The 16717-nt window shown below is 35.6% G+C and overlaps 2 protein-coding genes across 4 annotated transcripts; one reads left to right on the top strand and one right to left on the bottom strand.

Moving 5' to 3' along the window:
• The first annotated feature begins 1664 nt into the window (after nt 1–1664).
• Nucleotides 1665–7707, top strand: LOC107952797 (MLO-like protein 10). 3 transcript variants are annotated; one of them, XM_016887976.2, is made up of 16 exons: nt 1665–2029; nt 2120–2353; nt 2578–2635; nt 2768–2988; nt 3874–3990; nt 4105–4165; nt 4287–4375; nt 4858–4932; nt 5015–5103; nt 5185–5234; nt 5337–5377; nt 5458–5631; nt 6503–6538; nt 6679–6746; nt 6871–6931; nt 7131–7707. In XM_016887976.2, the coding sequence occupies exons 2-16, from the start codon at nt 2162–2164 to the stop codon at nt 7515–7517; spliced, it is 1719 nt and encodes a 572-aa protein (XP_016743465.1). In that variant the 5' UTR covers nt 1665–2029; nt 2120–2161; the 3' UTR covers nt 7518–7707. The 3 variants fall into 3 exon arrangements, with proteins under 3 accessions (XP_016743465.1, XP_016743464.1, XP_040973902.1); XM_016887975.2 differs by having other exon boundaries at nt 1665–2049; XM_041117968.1 differs by having other exon boundaries at nt 1779–1878.
• Nucleotides 7708–9462: 1755 nt separating this feature from the next.
• On the bottom strand, nt 9463–12664 carry LOC107952799 (plant intracellular Ras-group-related LRR protein 4). Its single transcript, XM_016887977.2, has 4 exons — nt 11316–12664; nt 10262–11175; nt 10004–10171; nt 9463–9812 (listed from the first exon to the last, which is right to left on the bottom strand). The coding sequence occupies exons 1-3, from the start codon at nt 11938–11940 to the stop codon at nt 10025–10027; spliced, it is 1686 nt and encodes a 561-aa protein (XP_016743466.2). The 5' UTR covers nt 11941–12664; the 3' UTR covers nt 9463–9812; nt 10004–10024.
• Nucleotides 12665–16717: the final 4053 nt, after the last annotated feature.

Genomic DNA, 16717 nt, shown 5'->3' with positions numbered 1-16717 from the left:
AAGTGAAGTTACAACACTTACCATTATTTTCAAGTATAAAAAGAAAACCTAGAAAAAAATGGATATTTAATTAAAAGAAAAATAGAGTCGGTAAGTTAGAGCTGTAGGAAGAATAAGTGTGGTAGCCATAACAATTAGTTGAAGTTCAAAAAAAGGTCATCATCTTCAAAATTTTAAGGTTAAAAAAAGGTCTTCACCTTAAAAATTCTCAAACCTCAAACCCTAATTTCCAATTTCTTCAACATCAATCGATAATTGTTTCATATTTGATGAGCTCTCTTAGAAATGTTTTCAAAAATTAGAAATCCCAAATATCTATGGTTGGTTGAATGGGTTTCCTTCTTCTTCTTCTTCTTCTTCTTCTTCTTCTTCTTCTTAATTTGGGGCTACTTAAATGACAACAAGCACTCCAACATAGTCGGTCAGATGACAGGTCACTTTTTCGTTGCGTCTGTAACAGGAAATGGTTAGTAGGACTAATTTGTTATTTTTCAAAAGTTGAGTGACTGAATTGAAAGCAGAGTGACTGTTTTGTCAGCTATATCAAAGTTGAGTGACTGTTGGTGTAATTTACCCTAAAAATAAATATATTCTCTCTTACCTCTTCTTAAAGAAACCTTAGACTCCTTGATGTCGTCAGTGTGGTGGCTTTTATTCGTTTTTTCTCTAGTATTTGATTTCCTTTCTTTCTGTTGTTTCTAGGCACAATAAGTTTCTAGATTTTGTTCCCTCTCACTTATTCAACCTTTGGCAATTTATTTGAAAGGCTTCTCTCTCCTGCAGCCTTGTGAGGGTTTTTTTTTCCCTTTTTTGTCCACAACGTTGAGCTTGGTCCCCTTGTTTTCTTGTCGACGACCTTGATTCTTTGACTAGTTGGTATCGACGCTTCTTTGATTCTTCATTGGTCAGTTTTTAATAGATCTTAGGATAAAATTGACTAGTTTTGCTCATCTAGTGATTGAGGTCACATCAATGGTTGTAGGTTTTTCTTTTGTCATCGTTTCCTAGCTAGTTCCTTGATGGTTAATGATGTTTTTTTATGGCTAGCCATGGCATGATCTCCAATCAAAGGTGTTATGTTGACATCAGGGGCAACCTCTTTTGCTTGTGACTTCCTTAGCATCCCGGATTGTCTCTCCCTCCTTTTTCCGATGATGACAATGTGTAGAGTAGTGATTAGGGTTTGCTATTATGTTTGGGAGTGAGCTTCTCTTACGAGTTATAAGCCCATGAGTTCAATTGTTGTATTTTTTAAATTTTTTATCATACTTGTCTCTTTCTTATTGAATACTTTACGTTTGTAAAATATATATATATATATATCTTCAAACAGCTATGGTAAGTTGTAACCACTAGAGATATCCAAAGTCGTATTAAAAAATAAAAATAAAAAGCGAAAAGCACCGGGAATTGACGGTTGACCAAGGCAAAGGTGTGCATGCCTGTATGGCACTCGCAGCGACTTAGGCCACAATTGAGAATCAAACCAAAAAAAAAGAAAATAATAATAAATGATCATATATGTTTTCCAAATGAGAACCAGTAAAGAAGAAAAAGAAAGAGCAGGTGAGCGTATTTGGGATGTAAATTCATAATGGATTAATTCATTGGACAACTTGTGTAGCCTAATATGTCTAGATTTGGACATGTTCATTGCCTGGCTTAATCAATGCCATCCATCCAGCTACCACTTTCTACGCCTTTTTTTTTTTTTTATGTGAACTCAAAACTGAAATGTTGAAACTGACCGAAACTACATATAATATTAATAATTAACTTCAGTTCTTCTAAATCTTTAGCTCAACCCAAAATCAAGAAAAACGTATATCGTACTTCAGCTGCCTAACCTAAACCATCATTCCAACTGATCTCTTTCAGTTACTGAGAATTGGGAACCGCGTTCATATTAATGGTTTTTGACTCATTATCGGTGGTGGAGCAGAGCATAGGCCCCCATTTCTGAACCTTCCTTCTTTCTTCCTTCCAAATCTCCGTTTATTTAACATTCCCTTTAACAACACCAAAGCTTGTATTTTCTCTTCTATTTAAGTAATTACTACCGCTACTTTTTTGTTCTTAATTTCTGGAAACCCAAATTAATATTTTGTCTTCAATACAGATTCCATTCTTTTTGCTGTTTTGCTCTGTGAGAATATCAAAAATGAAGGGGGTGTTGCTGTGGTACTGTTTGTGGGTATGGTTAACAATGGAGGGAGGAAAGGTAATGGGGGCAACCGAGAGTTCAGGGGAGAGGAAGCTTGATCAGACACCTACATGGGCGGTGGCTGGGGTTTGTGCTGTTATCATCATCATTTCTATTGTCTTGGAAACAGTTCTTCACAAACTTGGAACGGTAATCCCTCTTTCCCTTTTCCTTGTGCTTTTTTTTTGTCGGTTTTGAAATTAATTTCACTTTATTACTTCCTTTAAATTCTGTGTTTCTTTCTTCTTTATTTTCCTTCTTTTTGCAAAATAGTTCTGTACCAATAATGCTGTATTGTGGTATTTTTTCGTTGAACCATGTTGAACTTTCAGTAATACTGTACCCTAATTTCTTTTCTCTTTTGTGGCATTTAGTGGTTCACAGAAAGGCACAAGAGTGCTCTGTTTGAAGCCCTGGACAAGGTTAAAGCTGGTAAGTCTTGTACACACAAGTTGCTTCTTGAATATTCTCCATTTCAATCCCACTGCTGCTTTTATGGTTTCTATAAGATGCCACTCTTTTGTCCCAATCAAGAGTTTTTCACAATTGACATGATTATTGTAGAGCTGATGGTTATGGGTTTCATTTCGCTGCTCCTCACTTTTGGCCAGAGCTATATTGCCAGAATTTGTATCCCAATAGATGTTGCGAATACCATGTTGCCTTGTAAATCTGATAGTGAGCAAGGCACCTCTGAAAGCAGTGAAGAAGAACACCGTCGAAGACTGTTATGGTTTGACCGTAGATCTTTGTCTACTATTTCAACTGCTCCTAAATGCAAGGAGGTGAGCCTAGGCCGGCATCTATTCATATCCGTTCATTATCATTATAATGAACAAATTATTTGTTGAAAATTGGATGTTTTGATCCCACATGTGTTGCCAATTTTGTTTTCTCCTAGAAATTGTTTATTTGTGTTCATGTACAGAAAGAAAGTAAAACCATATGTCAACTAGCATCTAAAGTAATAATTTGTTTGCTACATAGTAAAAAATATTGACCTTTTCATGGGGAGAGGGGTTGCGTGCCAGGAAGACCAATGATAAAGCTATATGGAATTCAATATATCTAGAAACATATTGTCTGGTCTTGCCTTGACCTACTTAGTCAGCCTTATTCTAAGTTCCATCACTGTATCATAGTTTGTCCACAGGCTTGCAAAATTTTGCCTGCCTCTCACAACAGCTTGAGGGAAAATGAAGTAGGGCTGTTCTGAAGAAAGATGCAACGAATAAGTTTAAGCAATTATGCCTACTTGAATTTTAAGTTTTCAGTTTTCCTTTTTCCCCCTATTGAAATGCATTTCTAGTAGATTGTTGCTTCTGATTGCACCTAAAATGATGTGCTTCCTAGTGCTGATTCACCAATGAGCACATTCAAGCTCTTATTTGCGCAAGAATTGAGGTCACAAGCTAGGAATATTGAATCTGAGTCTCTTTTTTGTCATTCTACTTGAGTTTTGGTTTTCAAGTATTGAAGTGATGTTTGATCATTTACAGTTTCAAACTGGCATTATAGGTGGCATTTTTGTAATTTTTTCTAGGAAAAAAAAGAAAAAAGAAAAAGCCTTTTCTGGTTTAGTCTTCCTAATCACTTTTTTGTTCTTTTTCAATGCAACATTTTTTGCCTTGGAATCAGTTGAACTGTAACTAACTGGGTTTTCTCTACAGGGGCATGAACCACTTATATCGGTTGAAGGGTTGCATGAATTACACATCCTCATATTCTTCCTAGCTGTTTTTCATGTTTTATATAGTTTTGTTACTATGATGCTGGGGAGACTAAAGGTAATTAAATTGTCTTATCTGTGTTTCTTGTACATGATCTTCTTCCTCTTCTCCACACTGGACACATTCTTAAGGATAAGTATGTTCTTTTAAACTAAAACCTGCTTTGAACAGATTCGTGGCTGGAAGGTGTGGGAGCAGGAAACTCTATCTCATGACTATGAGTTTTCAAATGGTATATTTTCCACAATTATCAACTTCTAGTACATTTGATAGCTGTAAATCTTCTACAACTTTATTTCCTAACCTTACTGTTGAACCTTGGAAGCTAACTTGATGTGTGGTTGTTTTTGCAGATCCCTCTCGATTCAGGCTTACTCATGAGACATCTTTTGTGAAAGCTCACACCAGCTTTTGGACTAGGATTCCTTTCTTTTTTTACATTGTAAGTAATTATAGCTAGCAAAAATGGTACAATTTAGTTAGTAAGGTAGATTTTCATGTAACCAGATACTGACCAGAAAATTCTAGTGCAACCATTTTCGTTCTAGTTGTGACCTAAGGTGATGCACAAAGGTTCCATTGAAAAGAAATAGTTGTTCCACGTTAGAAATGACTGCATTTGGAAGACTTTGCACTGATTAATGAATAAATATGAAAATTTGGGTGTGATTATTTTCTTGAATGCAGTGTAGTGGACTATGATAAATAAAGAAATTAAAAGAATATAGAAGAGGTTGGTGAAAGAATATGGGGACATTGCTGGAACTGAGGCAGATAAAGCTACTTGAGTTGATTTCTCAAAAGAAAAAAAAAACCAGAAGTTGCTTTACTTGAGTAATATTTGGTTCATTTTGTGGTTTTAGTATGTATTTCAATGTGCTACCTTTCTAGTTCAGTACTGATCTTCTTAGACATTCATTGCAGGGGTGCTTCTTTCGACAATTTTTCAGGTCTGTTGGGAGGGTTGACTACTTGACATTGCGAAATGGATTCATCAACGTGAGTTTCTTTCAATTGCAAAGGCAACAGTATAAGATATTGGTTTGTCCTTCTTCCTGATTATTTCAACCTTGTCTTGTAGGTTCATTTAGCTCCTGGAAGTAAGTTCAACTTCCAAAAGTATATCAAAAGATCATTAGAGGATGACTTCAAGATCGTCGTAGGAGTAAGGTACTAGTTATATTTATGTGTTGCACTAGACAACCTTCCTTGCTGTTAACGTGTCTGAACCTAGGTTTACTCTGTTTGCAGTCCAGTGCTCTGGGCATCATTTGTGGTCTACTTGCTGCTAAATGTCAGAGGTGAGCCCCCTTTTCTTTAGTGGATTCAGATTAAATTTTTTCTATGGTAAACTGAATTAAAAGCTGAATTCTGTTTGCTAACATAGCACATGCTTTTTCCAGGTTGGCATGCACTATTTTGGGCATCCTTAGTTCCTGTGATTGTAAGAAATATTTTTCAATAGCAGTTTCTTTATGATTACGGTAGAAGATTTCGAAGTTCTAATTGTTCGATTGATAACAGATAATCTTGGCTGTTGGGACGAAGCTTCAAGCCATTTTGACAAAAATGGCTCTTGAAATTACAGAAAGGCATGCCGTGGTCCAGGGAATGCCTCTTGTACAAGCCTCTGACCAATATTTTTGGTTTGGCCATCCCCAATTAGTTCTTCATCTGATTCATTTTGCATTATTTCAGGTATTCATTAGTTCTACTTCAATTGATTCTTGAATATAAGCGTAGCTTCCTTTTAACAATAAATGAATATGGGATTAAAATCCTAACTTTGATTGTTCTTGTTTGGATACGTAACTTAGGTGCATGCAAACATTAGTAAAGAACATGAAAAAAGTTCTTCCTTGCTTAGTTTATATATGAGGGGTCCTGATTTTAATAAATAACAAAAACTAATATTGAAGATGTGTGATTTCCTTCTTGGAGGTCAACCCAGCTAGAAAGTCCTTTGGTTAATGCGAATTTAGCATGAGTAGGGTCCCAGCCTGTTCATTGTTGCCTGAAGTGACAGCCCTCAATATCTTATTTTCTTATTTGCTTGCTGATGCCGGCCAATACAAGGCCTTTATTTTCACTTGCATTCACTGCGAGCAATCTCAATTTTAACTGATTCACTAAGGCCCCGTTCTTCATTGCGTTTGGGGTCCAAAAGTGCTTTTCCACCGCAGAAACAATGAAGAACACCAGACTTTTGGGGTGAAAAGTCAAAACTACTGTGAAAAAGTGCTTTTCCACCCAAATGCAAAAGTTGGGATTTAGGTGCTTTTGGCTTTTGTGTCTGGGAGTGAATATTATCTAAATACACTTATTTATATTAACTATTTAAAAGGTATATAAAAAATTTATTAATTTATATTTTGTGTCATTATAGTAAATTATTTAAATATTTCATTCTAGTTTTATCTTGCAATGTTGGCTGGCTGATTCTGAATTATAAAATTCTTTGCCTGTTAAACTATTTTCTGGACAATTTTAGTATATCATTTCTTTCTACTTGCATTAACGTTATCCTAATTCATTCTCTTTTTTCCCCCCTTTGTCTTTTTTTTGGCAGAATGCATTCCAGATAACTTATTTCTTGTGGATCTGGGTAATTAACTATGCTCTACTAACTACCCATTTGCAGCTTTTCTCCTGCTCTTTTATTTGTCTCTCTGAACCCTCTTTTTCATTATTTAAATTCTGAAAGTCTGGTGTAGGTATGTAATTCTTTTTGAATTCCTTGTGCAGTATGCCTTTGGGATCAAATCGTGCTTTCATGCTGATTTCACCCTCGCCATAATTAAAGTTTCTTTGGGGTAAAGCTTAAGCTTTTAGTACCATCAGTCTACTGTGAATAATAATATCATGTGACACAGATGTAAATATGATTTATTTGACAGAAAATTACTTAAAAAACTTTTTCTTTGTGGTGTTTTGTAGTGTCGGAGTTCTGTGTTTGTGCAGCTACATCACCCTTCCGCTATACGCCCTAGTAACTCAGGTGCCTTTTTCTGCTTCCGAGATCTTTAAATAAAGCCGCTCCTAGGATTTGCTTGAAATGAAATTTACTTGCTTTGGAAATTTGCTAAGTCATACATTTCCTCCATGTGTTAATGCTAGCATTGGATGTCTCATCTTTGATGAGCAATCATGCAAGGCCGCCCTTAAGAAGTGATGCTTATAATGCCGGATACTTGCAGATGGGTTCGCACATGAAGAGGTCCATCTTTGATGAGCAAACATCCAAGGCCCTTAAGAAGTGGCATATGGCTGCAAAGAAGCGAGGGAATGCAAGAAAATCCCCCACTAGAGCCATGGGTGGAAGTACAAGCCCAAGTTCAACATTGCATTCCACTGGACACTCACTTCATCGATACAAAACTACTGGTCATTCAACTCGTTCATCATATAACTATGAAGATCGTGACATGTCTGATCTTGAAGCTGAACCATTGACACCCACATCAACAAATTTAATAATAAGAGTGGATCATGATGAGCATGCAACTGAAATAACTGAAACCTACACAGAAACAAGAAATGAAGACTTCTCCTTTGCAAAGGCTGGCCCCGTTAAGGAACCGTGAACGATATGTGGGGTTGATGCTAAAGGGAAGGACCTGTTATATAAATCATTTGTTGAATACGATGTACGGAATATATTAATATCTTGGTTGAAATGATTTTGGTTAGGAAGTGTTTGTTTTTCTAAATGTACATTGATAGTGCTTGTTTAAAAATGGCATCTTCTGCGGAATATATTGAAATGATTTTGGACAGGAAGTGTGTTTTTCTTGAATACAGTGCTTGTTTATAAATTGGATCTTCCCACTCTTCTAGTATGACTTCATTCCAGAAGTTGAACGGTCTAGTTTGCATTGTCATGTTTTAACCCGTAAAAGAGTAAAACAAGGGACTGATTTAACCCACCTGATGCCACGAGAGCACCGTAATTGGGAAAGCAGCTATAGTGGTAATTTTGAAATGCAGTTGCTTTACCATACTACAATGCTTTATGTTCCACACACCATTTTACCTTTTGTGAGAAAGCATAATAAAAGATATATCCTTGAGATTTCATCTCACTATGAACGAGATGAATTCAAAGGAAGCCTTAGTCTCGAATGTGGTAGAACAGACAAAAGAAAAAGGGACTTTCCTCACAAGTAAGAAGAAGTAAGAGAGAAACCAACCTCCAATTGCAACCAAATTGTATGAACTGGTCAATGTTAGCTTAGATGAAGATAGAATATGAAAGTCAGGGCCCAACCGCCCCGGGGGGGTGGGGGGGGGTAGCTTGTGTAGGGTTTTGGAAGAAAAGAAAACTTACTACTAGTAGTAGTAGAGGAAAAACCGAAAAGGGAGTCTGGCAGAAGCTGGCATGGGATGGTTGGTTTGAAAATTATACGAGAAGCGTATTAATTGAGTTTGGAACATTGGTGCTGGCCCTGCCCCCCCATATCTACCACTATGACATGTTCTTCTTCATAGTCCACAACATGGACAGCCACCAGTCAGCACCCTCCATGCACTTTTGCTCATATCGAACTGTCAACCACTTGAAGACAACAACTGTGGCTCCCATCTCTTTGGAACTCACTTCATACCCAATGCCCAATGCCCTACCTTTTTATTCTATCAGCTACTCTTTTGCCTACTTCACAAATTATTTCAATTATCAAAAGGAATTGTGAATTTTATTTATATCAAAGTGTAATATGATATTAATTGTATTTGGGAAACAAAAAAAGTAAGATTCTGAATGTCCAACAATTAAATTAGGATACACTTATAATGTGAGTGAAAGAGAATATTTTATGTAAAAAAAATTGTTTAACAATGATTACAAGTGTACTGGTAAAAATTATGTATAAATTTTACTAAACTGATATTTGGATGAGTAGCTTTTGTTCTTTTATTTAAATATTATATAAGAAAGACAAAAACATCATCCTAATAATATTAATTACCATTTAAAAGCAATGATTTCCTAACCAATTTGATACTCAGTTAACAAAAGCAAAGCAGAACTATTTCAGTTGCACTTTTCATTCATTGCAGATTGCAGACTAGTTTCCGAACCCTTTACTTGCTATCACTGCTTATCAGGAACATATGATACTACTCCTATACGTTACCATAGACTTAAAATATTTACCCTGCTGACACATCAATCATCCAGTGCCAAATCAAATGAACCAGAAACAAATCCTATCCAGTTTTTCGAATGCCATTTCCACAGATTTATTTCATGAATCTGCTCGTCTCAAGGTTAAACTTTTATATTCCAAGGACCCTAAAAAATCATATCTCATTCATATGTGGACACAAAGGTAAGATACAAGTATCTAAAAAAGAATGAATAGTCAAAGCAACATAGGATAGAAGAACATAGGTGACTCGCATAAAGCCTACAAATATAAACTTTACCAGTAGAAAGCCTGCACGGAGCAGAGGATCTTTATATCAAGATAGCTGCAGAAATGGAGAAATCATGGATCACTCTACACACTTTTTCAAAACCATTCCGTCTTCAAATAAAACAATTTTCTATTACGGGTTGTTAAATGGTACTCAAACTTCATTTTACAATAGAAATACAGATTACGACATTTCTTCCCTCCCCTGTTTTCCGGCTGAATGGTACACCTCAATATAGTGCAACGACAAAATAAATAAAGTGGAATTAAAAAAAGGGGGGGGGGAGAAACAATTATAATTGATTAGGAGAATAAAGAAAAAAAGAAGAAGAAGAAAGGAACAAATCCACGATTTTGAGAAGGAAAGTCAAAGCCATGATCTATGATCCACTTGGCGATGCCAACAACAACTCGCTGCATCGTCCTAATTGATGTCATCTGACTCACTAACAGCTAAAAACCCTGTAAGATTAAAAAAAAAAAAACAAAAGCAAGTACAGTTATGAGTGTAAATCCTGCTATCAGCTTCCTTAATGAAGATATTGCCACTAAGAGTAGATATAGCTACAAGTGTTCCAAATCCTTCGTTATTTGGACACTGGGGCAACTCGGCAACAAAATATGATAACACTGTTGCTTTCCAGACAACTTACCCAAACATAAAGTGCTGTAAATCAGGCTTTTACATAGTCCATCCCATTGCGCTTCCTTTTGTTAGACTTGGAGAAGAAGCATATTTGAGCCCAACTCTTCTTCTGCTTTTCCGGTTGTAATTTAACATCCCTTTTCTCAACCAGATCAGCCATATACCGGACAACAGCCTAAGTAAATGAATAAAGTAACTTTAGGCCATGGGATAACATTTTCTTTTCTTTTATCAAAGAAAAAGCATACAAAAGGGATTATATTACCTGTGCACCCTGTTCCGCAATGTGCCTAGGAGGCACTTCCAGAGGATTTTGATCCACACGTAGAACTTGAAGTCGTGTTAGCATCCTAAAAGAGTCTGGGAGGACCCGGATCTGATTATTGCTAATGTCCAGCTCTTCAAGCATCTCAAGATTTCCAATAGACCTTGGTAGGGATCGCATATCAGCAAAATTGTTGCCTACGTTCATCTTGACGAGTGTGGTGGCAAAACATAAACTCTCAGGCAAAGACTCAAGCTCATTGAAACTGACATCTAGTTCCTTCAGGTTTGCCAAAGATGACATCGTCGTAGGTAATTGTTTGATGTTGTTATAGCGCACGGATAAAACCTCTAAGGTTTCTATCTTCCCAACTGCTTCTGGGAGGGCTTTGAGCCGGTTATAATCTGCACGAAGCTCTTTAAGTGAAGAGCAGTGACCAATAGTATGTGGAATTTCTTCTATGTCATTTGTCTCCACATTCAGTTTCTTGAGGCTAATGAGTGAACCTATAGAGTCAGGGAGTGAAGGAAGGTGATTGGAGCTCAAATCAAGCTCCTCGAGGCGAACCAATCTCCCAAATGTAGCAGGCAAAGATGATAGCTGGTTCGCACTGAGATCTAGAAAGACCAAGCTGAGTAGATCTCCAATGGAATCTGGGAGTTGAGCAATCTTATTCGAATGCAAATCGAGTTTCTTCAAGGATGAAAGGCCGCCAATGGTGTCAGGCAAAGCTACAATACGATTATCAGACAAATCCAGTGTAATTAAACTGCACAACTTCCCTATTGAGTCAGGAAGCCAGTCAATTTGATCCATCAACTTGCCTTGGAGGTTGAGATCTCGAGTGCCTTTCTTTGAAGAGACTTCAATTATACTAGCTAGCTTAATCAAACTCAACTTCTCATCATCTTGAACTGCACAAGCAAGTAATATGCCTGGAATATTAGAGAGACAGAGAGACAGCAGTAGGCACTAAAATCTTAAAAACGAAAAATGCTGCGAGAAACATGTAGTTGGTAAATTCAAAATAAAGGGAATTGTGGTAGAAGCTAACCCGCAGCAGTGGCACCCCCGGACTTAAGAGAAGAGTCCAATATGTGAGGTGAAGAAGACATAGAAATACCCAACCCATCAGTGGAGTTAGCATAGAAGGAAGACTTGGCCTTCTTAACGTAACTGTCATCTCTGGAGAAGAGTGGTCGTTCTGATGCAAGCTCCCTAAAGGAGGAGGGCGTGGCAGCGGTAAATGAGTTGTTGGAAGGCGGAGGAGTGGCGGCGGTGTGGGGCAAGGCGTTTGAAAGGGTGGTTTTATCATTGAGTTTGGAGGAGGTAGAGGAAAGGCAGTTGGATGCCCTCTGGATAAATTCATCGAACAGAGCATGGACAGACTCAAGATCCAGCAATTTGAAGGCCTCCCTCTTCTGCTCCTTGCTCTGGAAGTAAACACAGTTCTTTTGCATCTCGAGGAGGATAAGGAAGAGCTCCTCGGGGACATTAGGGCTCTTGGTCTGGCGAGTAATGGCTTCCAGCCTAGCTTGGTCTTCCTTCTCGACATTCCGAATGAGAGCCTTGGCAGCTAGTACCTCGTCGACAGCAGGGCGCGGCGGCAGAGATCTGTGTATTCTCATGATCTCCTCCACCGCTTCGTCCGTGGAGCGAACCACGCCGAATTCAACCATTATTGTTGCACGGAAGAAATCACTGAATAGCCGAAATTCAGGCGAAGAAGAGACACAATTGATTCTACAACTACTCCCACTCAACTAAACGGTTAATGGAAAAGAATCTAGATTGAGATTGATTTTGAGATCGTCATCATGACCGGATCCCACACACACTAAAAGAAAAAACCCGAAACAAGCTGAATCTGGAATGAATTCTCAAATTCTGAATTACTTTCAGGCCTGCCTATGCAACAATTAGAACACAATATGATTAGCAGAGACAAAGAGACAGATCATGGTGATATTTAAATTAAAGCTTAGTAGTAAAAGTAGTAATAAAGATAAAGATTTTTCCAGAAATAAGAAACTCTTGTAAAATTAAATCTAGTAATGGTCAGAATCAAATAGAGAAGAGAAGAGAAGAGAGAGTAGCTATGGCTGGGCCTGGCTTTACCACCAAATTACTGCTAATTTATATTTTACTTTGATTGGTGATGGCTTTGGCTTTGCTGTCGCAGTCCCCCCTTATCCACAAAACTTGTAAATAAATTGGACTAAAGTTACATTGAGGAAATGTTAATATTATACAGTAATTTTATCACATTTTTGGTGCTTCATCTCAACTTTATTTTTGTCACAAAGGGAAGGCAATTAGCAGTTTCTTTGGTTATGTAATGGAGGCTTCCATCGCATTGCGCTTTTAAGGAATCGAGAAAGGGATCAAATCCAGCTGTTTCGGTGCTCTGCTCACTTTTATTTATTATATTTATAATATTATTCTTCTTCTTCGCAACTGCAAGTGCTTAGGAGCCAAGCCAACTACTATTTTCTAGTATTTAATTTCTTCTATCATTTCTTAATCATTAAACATATTTTACCTCTATACTTTCCGGATCACAAAATAGCTTTTTCCTTTTGGTTTAAAGCCCCAGCTTTTAAGTAAATGATCTTTTTTAAAAGGTTTAATTGTGAACATCCTTATTATAATTTTTTCCTACCCTTTCTCAGACATGTGTTAGTGATGGTTGTAAACAAAGATGTTAAAAAAATATTATTTTATTAAAAAAATGGATAGTGTATTAAAGTTGAGTGTAAATTACCTTAGATGTAATGTTAAGTTGCATTGCATTTTTAATAAGAGAATGAGTATTCGAACTTTGAAAATAATATTGTTGGAAGAGACAACCACAAACCTCAAACATAAACTATAAAACGGACATGAATGATTCTAAAAAAAAATGTAAGTTTTAATATATCTATACTATTATTTAAACTCCTGACTAAGTTGGTGTCACAAGTTAATTAAGTACCAGCTTGGTTAAAAAAATTACTGGAGTGTCCTTTTATATTTAAAATTATTTGAGCATACTTTAATTTTTTAAAAAGAAAGAACAAAAATATACGTATTGTGAGATTTGAACTAATACTAATTGCATTAGTAAAAACTTAGATTTAACAATCAACCAAAGCTTTATTTTAAATTTTTTTATACATTTTATTCTTACTATGCACATTTTATTACAACCATTAGTTGTATATTTATACTATTATTTAAACCCCTAACTAAGGGGGTTACAAGTAAGCCAAACACCAACTTGGTTAGGGAAATTATGAAAAAATCCTTTCATAATCTATAATATTATTTAAGCTCTTGACTAAGTTGTGCAACAAGTCAACCGGACAATAAGTTATATTATTTGAGGTATTCTAGTCTTTTTATTTTTAATAAGAACCAATGAAAATTTTACATGTTCTTGGATTTGAACCCATGTCATTTATATCAATAAAACTTTAACTTTACCATTAACCAAACCTTTATTTTGATATAACATTTACATTTTAATTATATTATGCATACTCCATTACCCATCAATTGTATATATATATTGATAATGTTGTTTAAGTTGGAGTTATAAGTAAACTCGACACTAACTCAATATTGATGACAACGCCATAATAAACAATTGTAGCCCATTTAGTATATGTAATCTGATGTATTTACGTGTTCAGATTTCATTTTACTCACAATTTAATCTATTGTTTATCATTTTAATATCATACTTATTTTTGTGTTATTATAATTAATTCCAAACCATATGTTTCATTATTTATTGTCTATTATTTTTAAACTAACATTTGTATTCAAAGTACGTAGTTTCCGCACGCATATGCGTAATAGAATTTCTAGTATATATAAATTGACATACATAAACACCTTTACTATATATATAAATTTGTTCTCCAATACGATCATATTTTATCTCATGGAAATCATTACATCTTCCTTCATGAAAAGTCAATTGTTATCAAATATTAACTAAGCCATTTATCATAAAGACAAATGACTCATGGCTACATTTACTTTTCATCTATCACGTAATGCCAATAAGAAGATATCATTTACCTATTAATTGGGCTATGAATTCCACTATTGTGAATGATGTTAAATATTGCAGAAGCCGTATACTTAATGCAGCAACTTTCAGTTACGTATCTATTTGAAATCAAATTTTACTTACATCAAAGTATACGAACCATGCATACGTAGTTCATCATCCACTCAGGATCAATGTATGTCAAACTGTGAACATCGTAAGTGAAAAAAAAATCTATAAATGGATCTAGGATCTATTCTACTTGAGTCTTGTACGATGTACCATCAATCCAATCAATCACATCTATGTTTTTATCTTTTAGAAGTCATCCGCTTTAGTGCCCAAGATAAAGCATCTCCCCAATTGGACTTGATAGATGGCGTATTAGTCTTTCAATCAGTTTGCTCATTTCTGATTAGACTAAGGACATGTTCATCTACTAATACAAGTTGTCTTTCTATATTGCGATTCAACTACGTAATAAGAATTAATATTAGTTAAACATTAGATAATCATTGAGCTAATATTTGCTTCATTTTGCTTTGCGTGCAAAAACATTGAGGACAATATGTAAAGAGTATTAATGTAACTGATGGATATCATTATTAAACCAATTTGTTCAAAAAATCCAAGTATACAAAACGAATATACTACACTTATGACACTAGATCCAATAGTCTTCCACTTGCCCTAGTGAAGTAGATGAGTCATATTTCTCATTCACATGTTCTCTACATGTTTCTCAAAACTCCTAGCTATTAGAGTCTTGGTAAACGGGTTGGCAAGGTTGTCCACTAATGCAATTTTGACTACATCTATTATTCTGTCTGTTATTGTCTCCCTTATGATATGATACTTTCTATCAATCTGTTTCATCCTCTTATGGTTTCTGGTTTCCATAGTGTTAGTTGTTGTCGCACTATTATCCCTATATAGTGTGATAGCTTTTCTTAACACTTCTCCATACATGTCGCTTAAGACAAAAACACAACCTGGTGTTGATTTCCTCAAATCTCAATATGTTCAGAAGTTTGAATCAATATAACGACAGCAGTAAGATCTTCTCCGAAATACACAAGCATGTAATCCATCATTTTCTATAAATATTTGAGTATATGATTAACTAATTGCCAATCTCTTGGACTAAGATTCGCCTGATATCAACTTACCAACCCTACTGTAGAACAAATATCTGGACATGTGTATAACACAGCATACATGAGACTTCTTACTACTAAAGCATAAAGAATCTTTCTCATGTGTGCTCTTTCTTTTGTTGCCTTAGGACAATCCTCCAAAAAAAAATGAAATCCCGATACAGAAGGTTAAGATCACTTCTTTGAATCGATCATTACATAATGTTTCAATGTCTTGTCAATGAATAAAGTTTGTGATATTGTTATCACTTTTTTCTTTTGGTCTTTTAGGACTTGAATACCTAGAACAAAGTTAGTTTTTCCTAAGTCTTTCATGCTAAATTGTTGACTTCACCATAGTTTAATAGATGACAATATCCTTACATCATTTTCAAATAGTAGAATGTCATCGACATATAGAAAAAAAAAGACCTCCTTTTCATCCCCAATTCGTTATAAACACAAGGTTCTTTTACATTTTACTCAAATCTAAAAGTTTTGATCACTTGATCAAATCTTTGAGTCCATAAGATGGATGCTTCCTTAAGTCCATATATAGATCTAAGTAGTTTGCAAACTTTATGCTTGTTTCCTTTAACTATATATCTGGTGGATTGCATCATATAAATGCTCTCTTCAAGATAGTCATTCAAGAATGTTGTATTGATATCCATTTGTCAGATCTTGTGATCGAGTGTCATTGCAATAGATAACAACATGCAGATTGACTTGAGCATGACAACTAGAGAGAAGGTTTCTTTATAATCGGTACCTTCTTTCTCAGTATAACCCTTTGCTACAAGTTTGGCCTTATATGTTTTCACTTTTCCATCCACATTTCTTTTCTTATTGTAAATCCACTTACACCTTATAGGTGATTTGAATTTCATAAAACCCATCTCAGCTTTCATATTTATTTTCCAAAACTTGAAATCAACACTCTATATCGCTTCATCTAATGTTAGTGGGTCATCATCATCCTGTTTGACATACTTGGTGTTTAAAGCAGTTCTTCCATATTGGAAGAACTCAGGCCTACAAGAGACTCTTCGACTACGATGAAGCTCCCTATGTTGTTGATTATTTGTAGTCTACTATTAGGAGTTGTTTCTAAAATCGTTACTGTAGGGTTTTATGTATTTCTCAAAAGCTCATTTAGTACTTCTTTACTTTGAGGTTTAAAATCATTCATGTAACTCTTTTCAATAAAGGTAACATGAGTCGAAACTATAATTGTTTGTTCTTTTGGGTTATAAAAAAGACCATCATTTGTTCCTTTAA

The sequence above is a fragment of the Gossypium hirsutum genome, chromosome A07 (assembly GCF_007990345.1).
Source record: "Gossypium hirsutum isolate 1008001.06 chromosome A07, Gossypium_hirsutum_v2.1, whole genome shotgun sequence".
NCBI classification, from domain to species: Eukaryota; Viridiplantae; Streptophyta; class Magnoliopsida; order Malvales; family Malvaceae; genus Gossypium; species Gossypium hirsutum.
Note: the sequence above shows the minus strand (reverse complement) of the source record. Positions and strands in the feature narration are given on the sequence as shown.